Consider the following 13089-nt stretch of genomic DNA (forward strand, 5'->3'; position numbering starts at 1 on the left):
AACAGGCACGTTCTGTGCACTGAAGATAAAGGAGCCTAACACCAAATCCACTCAGTTCCAGAGCAGTTAAAATCCAGTCCATGAGCAGGTGAGTTAGGAAGCTGTGGTCAGTAGAAGCCACCAATCAGGTCATAAAGGAAAAGCCATGCTTGTGACACCATGTCACGATCATGTCACCAAGTATGCCGGAATTTTAAGGTCGACTAGAAACAGTGTTTTCAACAAGATACTTGATGAATTTTAATGTTATCCTTACGAACAAGGATTTCAAACTCCTGTTAATGATAATATGCTTAAGTGATTTATAACTGATTCAAAGAGCAATCGTGGGAGTTTAAGATTTGCAGATACTAACTATATATAAAATAGATTAAAAAAACAAGTTTCTTCTGTAGAGCACAGGGTACTACATTCAATATCGTATAACCTATAATGAAAAAGAACATATGTATTTGTATGTGTGACTGATATATTATGCTGTACACCAGAAACTGACACAACATTGTAAACTGACTATACTTCGATTTAAAAAAAAAAGAGAGAAAAAGTGTCAATTTTTTTTTAAAGTAGTACTCAGTCTAGAGGAATACCTCTAGTGCATCACTGTAGCATTTTCTCAGACCTGACCTTTTGGGAGTGCAAAATGATATGTTGCTCAGTCCTCTGGACAATTAGCAGGGCATCAAGTTAGATTGTGGACTGACTCCAACAAGATGATATTTAACTGGGGCAAAGGCAAACTTGGCTTAGCAAAGCGAACAAACCGGTTCTGTAATGCGCAGAACTTAGCTGCGGCACCGAGCTAACCGCACATGTGGTCTGAGTCAGGAGTGTTTTGCAGCTCCCTGTGATCGTAGACTGCAAGTCACATAATGATTGGCACTGTCACCAGGAGGGGGTGCCCCACGCTGCACATCTGGGTTTAGGTCACGTTTAATACACGGCAAGGCATCCAGGAAAGAAGAAATTAGCAGAGGAAGGAACTCTAAGTCTTTTCATCTGAGAAAGCAAGTAAAATTACTGGGTATACTTAACTGTAGAGCTAACTTACGAAAGCCACAGTCACAATGTATAAATATTTTGAAATTGTCAGATAGATTTAAAAATGACTGCTGCTTGTTGTATGTTTGTGGGCAATTAATTCACAGGAATTTTCTTTGTCCACTTCATAACTGTGTGACTTTGAAAGTCACTTAAACTTGGTAAGCCTATAATTTGATGATATGTCAAATGGAAATAAAACCTACCTTGTTAAATTGTGGTTAAGATTCAATCAGATAATATAATAGACATAAAACTATAGTGACATCATCATTTTGTAAGACTTGTAATGACATTGTGTTTTTGTTACACTGTCCTGTGTTTAGAGTACCTGACAATCAGCAAAAATTCAAGCTACAAAGATGTGGACAGATTGGGAGAGAACAGTCATGGTGTTAAGCAGGATGGCATATTTAATACTTAAGCGGAGATTGACTTTCTACGTGGCTAGTTAGTTCGTTAGGGAATAACGTCTTGGGAAAACTTGCTTTCTAACCAACACTGTAACTGTTTAAGTCATAAATACTCAGAAAATAAGAACTCTCTGTATCTCTGACTAGCCAGGCAAAAGGCACACTATGATTTTGAACAATATGCACAATTTTAAATTATGAAAGAGCTTGAATAACAGCAGACATTATTAGGAAATAATTGTGAAAAGTCATTGCCCAATCCTACCTTTCGCTTTAGCATAAATTCCAGAGTAACCAGGCTGAGTCATAGCAGATGTGGTTTTGAAATGAAGCTGAAAAATCAAATAGCAAAAACCTCCCATCTATTTTTAAATATTTCTATCCAAAAGCCCTATTAAAGCATATTTCAAAAGTTTCTTAACATTTTTAGTCAGTGACTTTTTTCAAGTTGACCCTTAAAAATATCTTTTAACTGAATTTTAGGAATTCAGGCTGTTCTTTGTGAAAAAGGATCCTTTCTTCACTGAATTGTTTTCTTGCGTTTTCTTTTCCAGCTTGAATCATTAAAATTTCTTTCACATTCTCTAACTGATTATGTTTCTCTCTCTTGTTACCTCCATTCCTCTTTAGATACGAAGTACAGAATTAGACTCTTTATGGATACCGTGATCATTTACATATCCTGTATCACCACTGTTTTTTTAATAAACAACAAAGCTTTATTATTATCCAATATTCCTCTAAAATTAAAAACACCCTCCATTTCTTTCTTTTTTTTTTCTTTCACCTGGGAAAATAATTGCTCACTTAGAAAGTTTCTTTACGGCATAAACAAAAGGCTGAAAATTGAATGCTTTGTTTTTCCCTCACCCCTTTTCCTACGCATTGATTTGCACTGTAAATTCCTTAGGAGCGTAGTCTAAGTGATCACAAAGTTTGTCTCCCTCCGTCAGAGATTAGCTATTTTCAAAGAAAACAAACAAGATGCATTCAGACAACCAATGGAAAAAAAAGGATCACGCAGTTTTCCTGAACTTCAGTAAATCAGTACAATCTAATCCTGAGAAATAAGGTTACTTATCACTTGAATGTTTAGCTCATCTTCAAGAGAAATGACACTCAGTTTTATATATTACCAACAACTGCATCCAAAAATTGGTGTGTACCTTACACTCTTTCTAAAATTAAATAAAATATTTAGTGAAAAGCAGGCCTTCACTGCAGAATGCTCTCTGCAACATATGCGATTTAATATTTTATTAGGTTTCTACTGATGTGAATTTTGGAAGTGCAAGTTGTCAGGGCAACTGGCTTCTATTCTCTGGCTGAACTCTGAGAATGAAAAATGAGTATAAGAAAGAAAGAGAAATAAATGAAACTAACACAATTTCCTTACACCCCAAAGCAAGCATTCACAATATCTATTTCAGAATTCTCTTGTGAAGTTGAGTGAAAGATATTCGAGACCAGAGGAATAAATGGTATATTGGGCTTCTGGATTTTATAAAAGCAATCAGGTAGGAAGAACTCTTGTTGAGATCTGAGGAATACGGAGACTATGGGACAGGCCGTTAGATCTCATAGGGAGACGTCTGAACTTGGACCATAGAAATAGGACCACAGTCTTTCCTTTGGCTTCAGTGGACTTCTCAGTGGTGGCATTCAGCATTCCAGGTTAATCTAAGGGTAAAGCTTCAATTGTACTGTGGTTCCCCCTTCCTTGGGTCCCTCAATTTTTCTTCAGCTCATGGATGCCATCTTTCTTTTGCTCTCTTTGGGTTGTTATTTTTAATACCATCTTCAGAGTGCTCATTTATCACCATGTTTTCAAGAAACATTTAGTTCTCTGTATTTCGACCACCATTCCTAATTCAAGATTTACTGCAAAATGTCTCGTAACCTAAAATAAACTTCTACTTGAATATGTTTCACAAGCAATACCACACACTTAAGCAGAGGTCAGCTTCGACATTACTTTTCCCATGAATCACCAGCTCTTTTCTAATGTATGTAAATGAGGCAACATTCAACCCTCAGGACTGAGAGAAAACTAGGGAGAATCATCTTTATGCTTAATTCTTAAGCAAATCGTTGAAAAAGTCTGCAAACCATCCTCTGTTTTTCCCATTCCTGTCCCAGCTTTTTGAACTTCGCATTAATTTATGACAAAATTAGCGACCCACATGCATTTCTTTTCATTTTCTTTTTCAAACAAAGCTTTTGCCTGAGATTCTCTTCTGATGCCATAGCAGGAGATATGACTAGAAAAGACAGAGTCACTCAGGATTTTCCTAAAGGTTTGATACCCACTTAGCGCTTTCATTGTCATTTAATACCAAGTTTTTCTTAATTTTTTTCTTTAAACAAAGAGCCATTTAGTCCACGCTGTCGGTCTCCAGCTAACAGAATTGTATAGTAATGTATAATAATTTATGCTCACCCATAATAATTTACAGTAATTTGACACTGTTATTGATCATACTGCATTTTAATCAGCGATCACATTCCATCATGTGTGGATTCTTCAGAATTTATAGAAGCTTCCTTTGTGGCTTAGAGCAAAATTTTTGTAAATGTGCTTGTATGCTAAAAACAAACAAAAGTATGAGTTTTCTATCTATATGTAACAGTTCTGTTCAAATATTTGTACTTGTATCTTCAAGTAAATTACTGAGGGAGCTACTGTTTTCATTGCAGCCCTGCCGGATCTTGCTGTCTGGCTCAGGAAGTCACGCGGGAGGAATTTTCAGTCACTGTAGCTCAGTTTCTTGACCGACACGGCACCCAAGTGTCTGTATCGTATGAGTTTTTTTCCTACAATTTATTTTATTTTTTTCTGATATTGAACTTGTTACCCTGGATTTTTTTTTTTTTTTTGACACACGTTTCTCTGATATGGATTTTTCTATCTTCCCCGATTGTCTGCATGGTATTTTAAGAATAATTTTATTGAAACAGACTGTTGCATCTTAGTAACTGTTTACATCTGGCTTGGGGAAGCTCTTCGTTTCCTTCTACGTATTTAACCCTTTGCATGTGTATTAATTGTGGTAATGTCGAGAGTTCTTTTTGCTCTCTTTCTGTGCTTCATATGTACTATATGTTATTTTTATTTCTTTTATTTTCTCCTTTCTCACATTTCATTTGATGAAACAGTAATTTTGAGTTCTGTTTTGAGAATTATCTATTCCACCTTTATTTTTTGATGCTATCCTGAGCTCATAGATTTTTTTTGTTTTTCTCATTAATTTCCTTTGAAAGGTTTCTCTTCCCCTGGACCCCTCCCTACATGCCTCTCCCCAGGAACTAAGACACTTTCCCGACACGAAGACTTCTGCATCATCGAGGTTTTACGTCTAAGTCAGGGATGCCCACTTTTATGGGTGTGCAGTCATTGCTGGTTTAGACAAAATATACTTTCCTAAGTTATTTATTCACTCAACACTGTCCTTCCTTTAGTCATCTTCTCCTTTGTGCTAACAGTATGCTATTAACATATGCTTATCACCTTTAATGGAATTATTATATTTGCATAGATAATTCCTCAATTAGTCCTAAAGCCCTTCCAAACAGGACATTTTGTGCTTTATTTTATGTGTATATTTTTATGTGTCACCAACGTATTATGTAGAATATGTTAGGTATTTGACAGAAATTTCTCAATCGACACTTAAATGCATGAGCTCTTCCCAGGTCACTTAGAACAGTCCTGACCATTGACACACACTGAACATTTACTGAATTTAAAAAGCTGGATCATCACAGGCTATTAAGAACTTTGCCTTGAAATTCGGTTTCCTTTTGCTTGTTTTCCACGCCTCTAAACCCAATCTGTTTTCTTTTTCCCCTTTGCTCTCAGAATTTATTCAACAGTAGACACCAAGTTCCTTACAGCTCTTGCTTTCCACTGAGTTGAACTCTTAAATCTTTTAACTTGCCATTTTCAGCCATTATTTTAAAAAACAAAACAAAGTGAGGAATGGCTCTAAAAAAGTTTAAGAAAAATGCCTTGAAGAATTTGACTTCAGTAGCTTCTACTTTGATAGGATTTTCTTAGCATCTGCCACAAAACAGGGACAAATGATATCTCTATCGTGAGTTAGATGACTTTCTGCTCAGAGCGCAGGAAGCGTTTCATGACTGCAGCGTGAGAGGATCTACCCGCTCCTACAGAGGAAAGAAGAAACAAGAGGAGGCAGCGCAAGGCTCTGCTTCCCCACGTTGAGTTTTTGGTTGATTTGGAAACGTTCTGGGAGAGGAAGAAACAAGAAAGGTCTCGTCACGTGAGCACCTGTATCCTGGGAACAGAGACGCCCAGGGACCCTGCCATCTCTTGGCTCTGCGCACTCTCATCTTTAATAACTACCATCATGGAACCAGACATTCCACTCACTGCTCCCACCTTCTCAACACGCTCTCCCTGTTTTTAAAAAATCTTGGAATCCAGCTTTGACCCTCGTCACTCTAGTCAGCTTGTCTTTGTCATCACTAACAATGGCTCTTTTTCAATTACTTAAAAAAAACAAAACCAAAAATCACAGCATTTGGTGCCATTAGACAGAACTCCTTGGCAGCCCCTTCTCTCTTGAGACTGAGTGACTGAGATTTTAATTTGCTATCTGTGACAACCCCTTGACTGGCGTTCCTTCCAGCAGCCTCTAAATGTAGGCCTTTCTTAAGGATTTGGTCTTCTGTGTGTGTTTGTTTTCATCTCCAGTTTCTCTCCTCTAGAAATTTCACCTTAATGTTGAACCACTCTGTTGATGGCTTTTAATAGCATATCCTCAGTTCTAACTCCTCCCTTTGGCTTTATACCTAAATTTCCCAAACCTTAAATATACTAAGATGGGATTTATCAATATTCCCTTCAGCATTTACTTCTCATTCTATGTTTTCTTTCTCTGTCAATATTTCCAATACAATTCTATTTATCTAAGCTCTTTAGCTCTGACTCATCGGCACCCAGATGAGTCTTTGCATCCACTTTGTGTTGAAGTGAATGAAGAATGGTGGAAAACGCACCCCAAAATATGCCACTTTAGCAGACGGATTATTTTGAGCAAAAGGCACTTGAAAATCAACACATGCAAGAAGGGCCTTCCTCTTTCCCTTTTTGTTCCTGAAAACAAGAGGTTAAAAACTTCCATGCAAAAGACGTGCTCTCCTTACCAGGAAAAAAGAAACATTCTTCAACTGGGGATCAAAGCTGAGAGAATTCTGTACAAACAGAGCCTGCTAAAATAATTCTCATCTTCCTTTAGTTCCCCACAGAGTTTAGTTACTGCTCCACAATTGCTTCTCTTTGTTCAACCTGGTATAAAGGCATTTAGATTCTGCCACTTACTTGACTTTTCATTTCCCTGTGATGGATCCCCCGCCATGTCAAACCTGCATTAAATAGTCTGTATCCTTTTCTCCTGTTAATCTGTCTTATCTCTGTTTAATTTTCAGGCCCAGCCTGAGGAGCCTAAGAAGGTAAAGACACCAGTTCGCCTCTTCTACAGGAGCAACCTCCACATCACTCCTCTTCGTCCTGACTTTTGTTCTTTTTTTGTGGGGTTACAATGAAACTTTCTTAAATAACCTTAGTTCATCTGGGGAATACTGACCAAGTCATTTTCCTGAATAGTTCCTCACTGCCTCTGGGGTAACCCCAGCATCTCTGGTTTAGTAATTAGGGGACCAGTCTGTCCTAGACTGTTTTCATAAGATTTTTCTTTCGATACTCTCCCATGGACCTAAGTTTGTAACCAAGATGCAGAATCAGCCTGTCCTCAAAGCGTCCTCATGGTACAGTTAAAAATCTGCACCGCTGAGAATCCCGCACTGCTCACCCCCACTGCGCCCCCAGTTTTATGGCTAAATAGCTCCCCCAACTAAAATTAGATAATTTTATTTTCCTTTAATCTAGTAATTTATCCATGAGTATATTTAATATTGAAGAACTACTTATAAAAGTAATGGATTGAAATTTAACTAGAAGGAGAAATAGTTATTTCCACCTCCTTTAAGAGAACCCGAACGTGGAGGGACGGCCGCATCCCCCATGAAGTAGGCACGCCACCTAGTGGCCGCGCCTCCACACTACAGACCTGGCCTCAGGCCTGCAAGTCTGCACACCCAGTTCAATTTTTCGCAAGGAGGATGTCAAACAAAATTTTTTTTTCGTGATGTAACACAGTACCACAAGAAAAATATGGCATGATGCTTACTGTTGGTATGGCATTAAACGCTGAAGACCCAATTACGTTTGGGCTGATTATACAGATCAGTTCAGAGAAATGCAACGTGTTCCCTGAGTTAGTGTGAATCTCTGATGCACAAGGATCCACTTTGAAAGAAAAGATTTAAAGAAACGCCTATAAGCTTGGGTAAACCTCAGATCAAGTGCGAGAAGCATCTTTTCTCCTGAGATAACGTACGTCACACAGCCAGCAGTGTTGGCTCTGGACAAACACTAGCTGAGGGGTGGCAACATGGCTCAGAGCAAGCATAGACTTTGACACCAGATGGCTTGTCACCACCTCCATAAACTGGAGCACAATCACTCAGAATGACCATTGTCACATGAGGAAGCCTGGGGGTGGCAGCATCTTTGGTGTGAGTATGAGAAATAACATATTCAAAATGTTCAGCCTGCAGCAGGCACTCAATAAAAAAAAAACGGTGATTTGTCTTTAATGGTTATCATCCTTTTTACCTTTGATGCTTTGTCTAGAGAGAAGAGCTGTTTTTCCAGCTTAAAAACTGTTACTTCGAGTCCTGGATTTATTTCTTGATCACAGTAAAGAGTGCATGTGCTGATAAGCATCATTATTATTTCCTAAACTCGGTGGAAGACAACATGCCTATTTAGTAAATATCTGACAAAGACAATTACAAAGTAAATCAACTACATACTGCATTGAATATATGTCTACTGTATTTTTAAAAGACAAAGTAAATTGGTTACACTTACAACTTTCCAGTTGCATTATACATGTTTGTACATCCATTGGAAAATTCTTGAGATCCATTGGGCAGGAGAGTGTTAATGTCAATCTGAAAGAATTCAAAGCAAGTATTTTAAAAAGAAATTTATAATAGCATATTAATATCCTATTGTCAAAGGTACAACTGGAAAACAGTGTTGCTGTGGTGGTAACTGACATATAAATAAAATTTGCTGCAGCTTGAGTATGTTATTTACTGTGAAATGTATGTCTCCTCTTATGTAAATCTGTTCTTTGTGGGGAGAAAACCTGTGTATATAAACATCCAATCACATTTATTTATTTCTCCTTTAGAGAGGGCTGTAGATGTCCAAAAGAGGTCTATATTTTCAGAAGAGACCCTCAAGAAAGATACTTGAGCATGAAATTTATAAAATTCATACCAAAGGCCAAAAGACACACTTTCCCCCAAATCACACGGACAGCACACTTGAAGAGGCAAGTGTATGCAGGGTCTGGAGTTTGAACGTGGAAAGGCTCAGTTCAGGGAACCAAGTCTGGGTGACAATGTTCCGCTGTCTTCTTCATTACACTGAAGAACTTGTCTGCGAGCATCCAGCAGTATTTATCAGAGGAAAACCCTGAGTCTGGAGGACGTCAATGTTCTAGGTATTCAGACGGGGCTGGGTCCCAGGTGCAGGTCTAGAGCATCTCACCAGACCTCATCGGGGCCGTGAAGGAGCCCCCGAGAATATGTGTGATGGAACTGCAATTCCACGTGCACCGAACTAAGGTCTCATGTGGCTTCACAAAAAGAGAGATGATCTGAGGGCAGACACCAGCGTGCCACCGACTTTTTTCCCTCGGGAAGGTTTTCGTATGTCAGCATTTCAGATGATTCCTACTCTTGGATTTTTTTTTTTTTAATTGGAAGAGTGTATTACTGAGATATCTTCAGGGATTACCAAGAATTTGTGGTTCCCAGACATGAGAAAAAGAGGCCCAGATCCAAATAAACCAAACGAAGTTCTTTTCTGAGAACTCTCTAGAAGCCCCTTTTACTGAAAGTTTTCCCACTGAAATGCAGAATATTACTGAGCACCCTGGGTAGAGTCATTTACCGAAACTCTGTGACCACAGGCAGATTACCTCATTTCACTGCATTTCAGTCTTCGTATCTCCAAAATGAAGAGACTAATAGGACCCACCCTGGAGAGATATTGTGAGCAATACGTGAGTTCATGCAAATAAAATGCTTAGACACATGTTTGACACGTAGGCAACACTCAATCAGCATTCATTAGTAAGGACTGCTAGTACGTTCTCGCACCTCCAGACTTCCCCATTGTCCCCTCTTCCCTCAAATCATCCAGGATGCACACAAAGATGACTGAATTAAATCACTTACAAAAAATTATCCAGGCCTTAACAAAAAATAGCCATCCACTCTATGAAATATAACCACATTCTCCAAAGTGGCATTTTTCCATAGACCACAGACATAAAGTTATAATGGTGTACATTTGACAGTGAATACTCTTGGTGGGATCCAAGGTACATAATTCAAGAGACATAAATGGGCAGACATGAAACTGCAGAATTTTTAAGAGTCCCAGAGGCTCATGGGACCACTCATTCAAGTCAGAGTCCATAGCACACTCAAATAATTCATGGAGTTCATTCTTCCAAAGCAATTTTCTCTTAACTCGGCTAGGTTAGGTGATCTTGTACACTTGCAAAGTTCTCTCGTAAAAAGGCAATTGTAAAATCAGGTGGATGCAATGTTCTCTGTCTTGTGAAAGGGTTTATTAGAAATGTAGGCACAAGTACACTGTGAACATACACACATTAATTTTCCAAACATCCAAGGCTCCCTGGACAGCCAGTTGCAAATGTTGGCATGGAGCATTAATTCTGTGACCTTGTGTATGGAAGTAAATAGCATTCTCAGAACCTTCTCCAGACGCTCACCATGCCTGTGACGTCAAATTCATACCCTAGCTATTTTTCTGGCATAAAAAAGATATTACATTTTTTTTAAAAAAGCACTTGAAAGGAATTATTTGGCAAAGAAAAACACTGTTTGTAGAACTTCTGTCATAAATCATCCTGAAAAAAATCTATTTATTGACTTTCTTTCTTTTTGTTTAAGGCACAACACAATTGCTTCTTTAACAGAACACAAATGAAATAATGGGTCAGCTTGGTAAGTGTGATCCTGAATTTCTTTATCAGAACATTACCTATAAGTTGAAGATATGCCCTGACCACATCAAAAGAAAACCAAACCCAGAGGCAATTAATCACATTCCGCTGTTTTGGAAATATCTTCTTGTGTAAGAGAGGACAGCAAGTTCTCTTTCTGAGACAAGACGTACAAACAGGATACGAGTTTTTAAATTTTCCCTTAAGAAGTCCTGGCTTAGTGAAGTGGTGATGTCAAAAGAATGGCTATAATCCTGACAAACAATCCAGTAAAATCGAGGTATTACCCATTTTTGAACAAGCATTGCCTGGAGTATTCGACCATTAATTTAAGTATGAAAAAAATGTTTTCTGACTCCATTTTAGGCATCCTCTTATGAAAAGGATAAGCATTTTATTAGTTTGTAGTATTTCTAAATGTAGTGTTTTAAGGACAATTGCCTCTTAATTGTCAGCTTTGAAATATCGTCTGTAATAACATACCATATTTGCTTACTGTGTGGCAAGCATGATTTCAAATTCTTTATATGTATCTCAGCTCATTTATTCCTTACTACGAATTTACGAGGTCCGTAGACTACATTATCCCTGTTTAGAGATGAAACGATTGAGATGAAACATCACAAAGCAGAAACTGGGAGAGCTGAATTAGCAGTTGGTGGTCTGGCTGTGGATTCTGTGCCCTTTACCTTGAAGTCCACTGCCTTTCAAAGACACAGGAACAGTTTTTCCTGAAAATGAACAGGACTTTTAACATATTCTATAGCATAAGAAATGATACATTTCATACACGATTAGTTATTAAATGTAAAGATCCGTGAGTGATCCTTCTGAAAGAAATCAGGGAACTTTAGAAAATATAAAGAATTAAACCATGGAGTGTATTTATTTACTTGAGCGATTTGAGACTTTATCATGAATGATTCTACAAAGAGTCAATAACTCTCAAGAGAGGTTAGGCTGTCGGAGCACCAGAAGGGAGACTGGAATGAGTGTTCTAATTGGAGCCTTGTTGTCACCTGATCGCAAAGACGGTGAAAACGCATATTAACCCATCAGCAGGGCCATTTCAGTATTGGTGGTGGTCCTTTCCGGAGGCTGAGATAAGCTGTGGACCCCTTCATCAATCTATACATAACCACACACAGGCAGCATCCTCCTTACAACATCTATTTTATGGCATTGTAAACCGATTTACCTTGAATCAGCAGCACCTTAAAAAGCGTCTGTTGAAGTAAGTTTGCCTTTTCTGTTTAAAAACTGATGTCTGTTGGTGGGGAGGGTAGAGCTCAGGGGCAGAGCGCGTGCTTAGTGTGCATGAGGTCCTGGGTTCAATCCCCAGTGCCTCCATTAAAATAAATAAATAAATAATAAAAATACATAAAACCTAACTGCCCTCAGAAAAAAAATTTTTTTAAAAAATGAATGTCTACCAAAGTTCAAAAAATAAGTAGATATTGTTCAAATAATCTTTAATTCTTTCCACAGCTGAATTTCAGAGAAAGTGGTTCTATTTACCTTAAATAAAAGGTGAAACTGTGTTAGGACCTTGGACAAGTCACTGTGCCTCGTATTTTGGACATAAAGTTTCTTCCTGGTACTTGATTGTTAATGCAATGATGCTTCTGTGATAGAAGCAGGGAAGCTGGGTGGATTGGCAGCATCAGTAAACTAAGCAGTGGGTTGTATTTACTTGCCCACGATGTGCTTCCATCATCTCGTGATGAGGACGTTACCATCCCCATTTTATAAGCAACAAGACTGAGGCTTAGATGATTGATAGCTTGCAGGTGTCCATGCAGTGCTAATTAATGGATTCTGGAAAATACCAGAACTTAAGTGTTTGGGTTTTGTTTGTTTGTTTTTGGTTTGGTTTTCTTTTTGGAGAGATAAAAATGAAAACTTGAGTACTTACTGCATGCCTGGCACTGTCTTGCTGTCTTGCGTGCTTTACAGACATCATCTCAAGCCCCAGGTCCTTAGCATTTTCACCATCAGGCGTGTAAGAAAAAGGAGCCTTTCACAGGAAAAGAGACCTGCCCCACATCACAGCTGGCAAATCACGGAACCTGGGTCTGGCCTGGGAGAGGCTGCGCTCCCAGCGGGCCTCCTGGGCCTCTTGCTACATCTGTCGCTGGGTGTACCAAGACTGTGCCGCCCTGACGATCCTTCACCCAGGTCACTTCTCAGGGCTGTTTATGCAGCTGCTAACTCTGAGACGTGAGATAACATTCCTCTGGACAAAGATAAGGCTTGCCTACGGCTTGCTATGAAAGCAGTGGATTCCCCAAGCTCAGTGTTTCACAGCTGTGACGCAGACCCACGGGCGTGTTGTCCCCGTCTGGGCCTGGCGGATTGTTCCAATGAGGCCGGAGGACAATGGGGACGTTGCGGCTGACGCTCAAGCTGCTTGCTTGCAGTGAGTAATAAATTCCTTCGTCTCTGACCCCGGAGTCCTGTGTCTTCAGTCAGCACCCAAGAAACAAATAATTGCCTAA

The 13089-nt window shown here is 38.9% G+C and overlaps 1 protein-coding gene across 2 annotated transcripts in view; it reads right to left on the reverse strand.

Moving 5' to 3' along the window:
* The window catches only part of GLRA3 (glycine receptor alpha 3), a 139784-nt gene that overhangs the window by 44946 nt on the left and 81749 nt on the right, over positions 1–13089 (reverse strand). For both annotated transcript variants that reach the window (XM_032470877.1, XM_032470876.1), the window contains exon 5: positions 8413–8495. In XM_032470877.1, coding sequence (XP_032326768.1) covers positions 8413–8495 — 83 coding nt within the window. The remainder of the gene's footprint in view (positions 1–8412; positions 8496–13089) is intronic.

This window comes from Camelus ferus, chromosome 31, assembly GCF_009834535.1.
Source record: "Camelus ferus isolate YT-003-E chromosome 31, BCGSAC_Cfer_1.0, whole genome shotgun sequence".
Lineage (NCBI taxonomy): Eukaryota > Metazoa > Chordata > Mammalia > Artiodactyla > Camelidae > Camelus > Camelus ferus.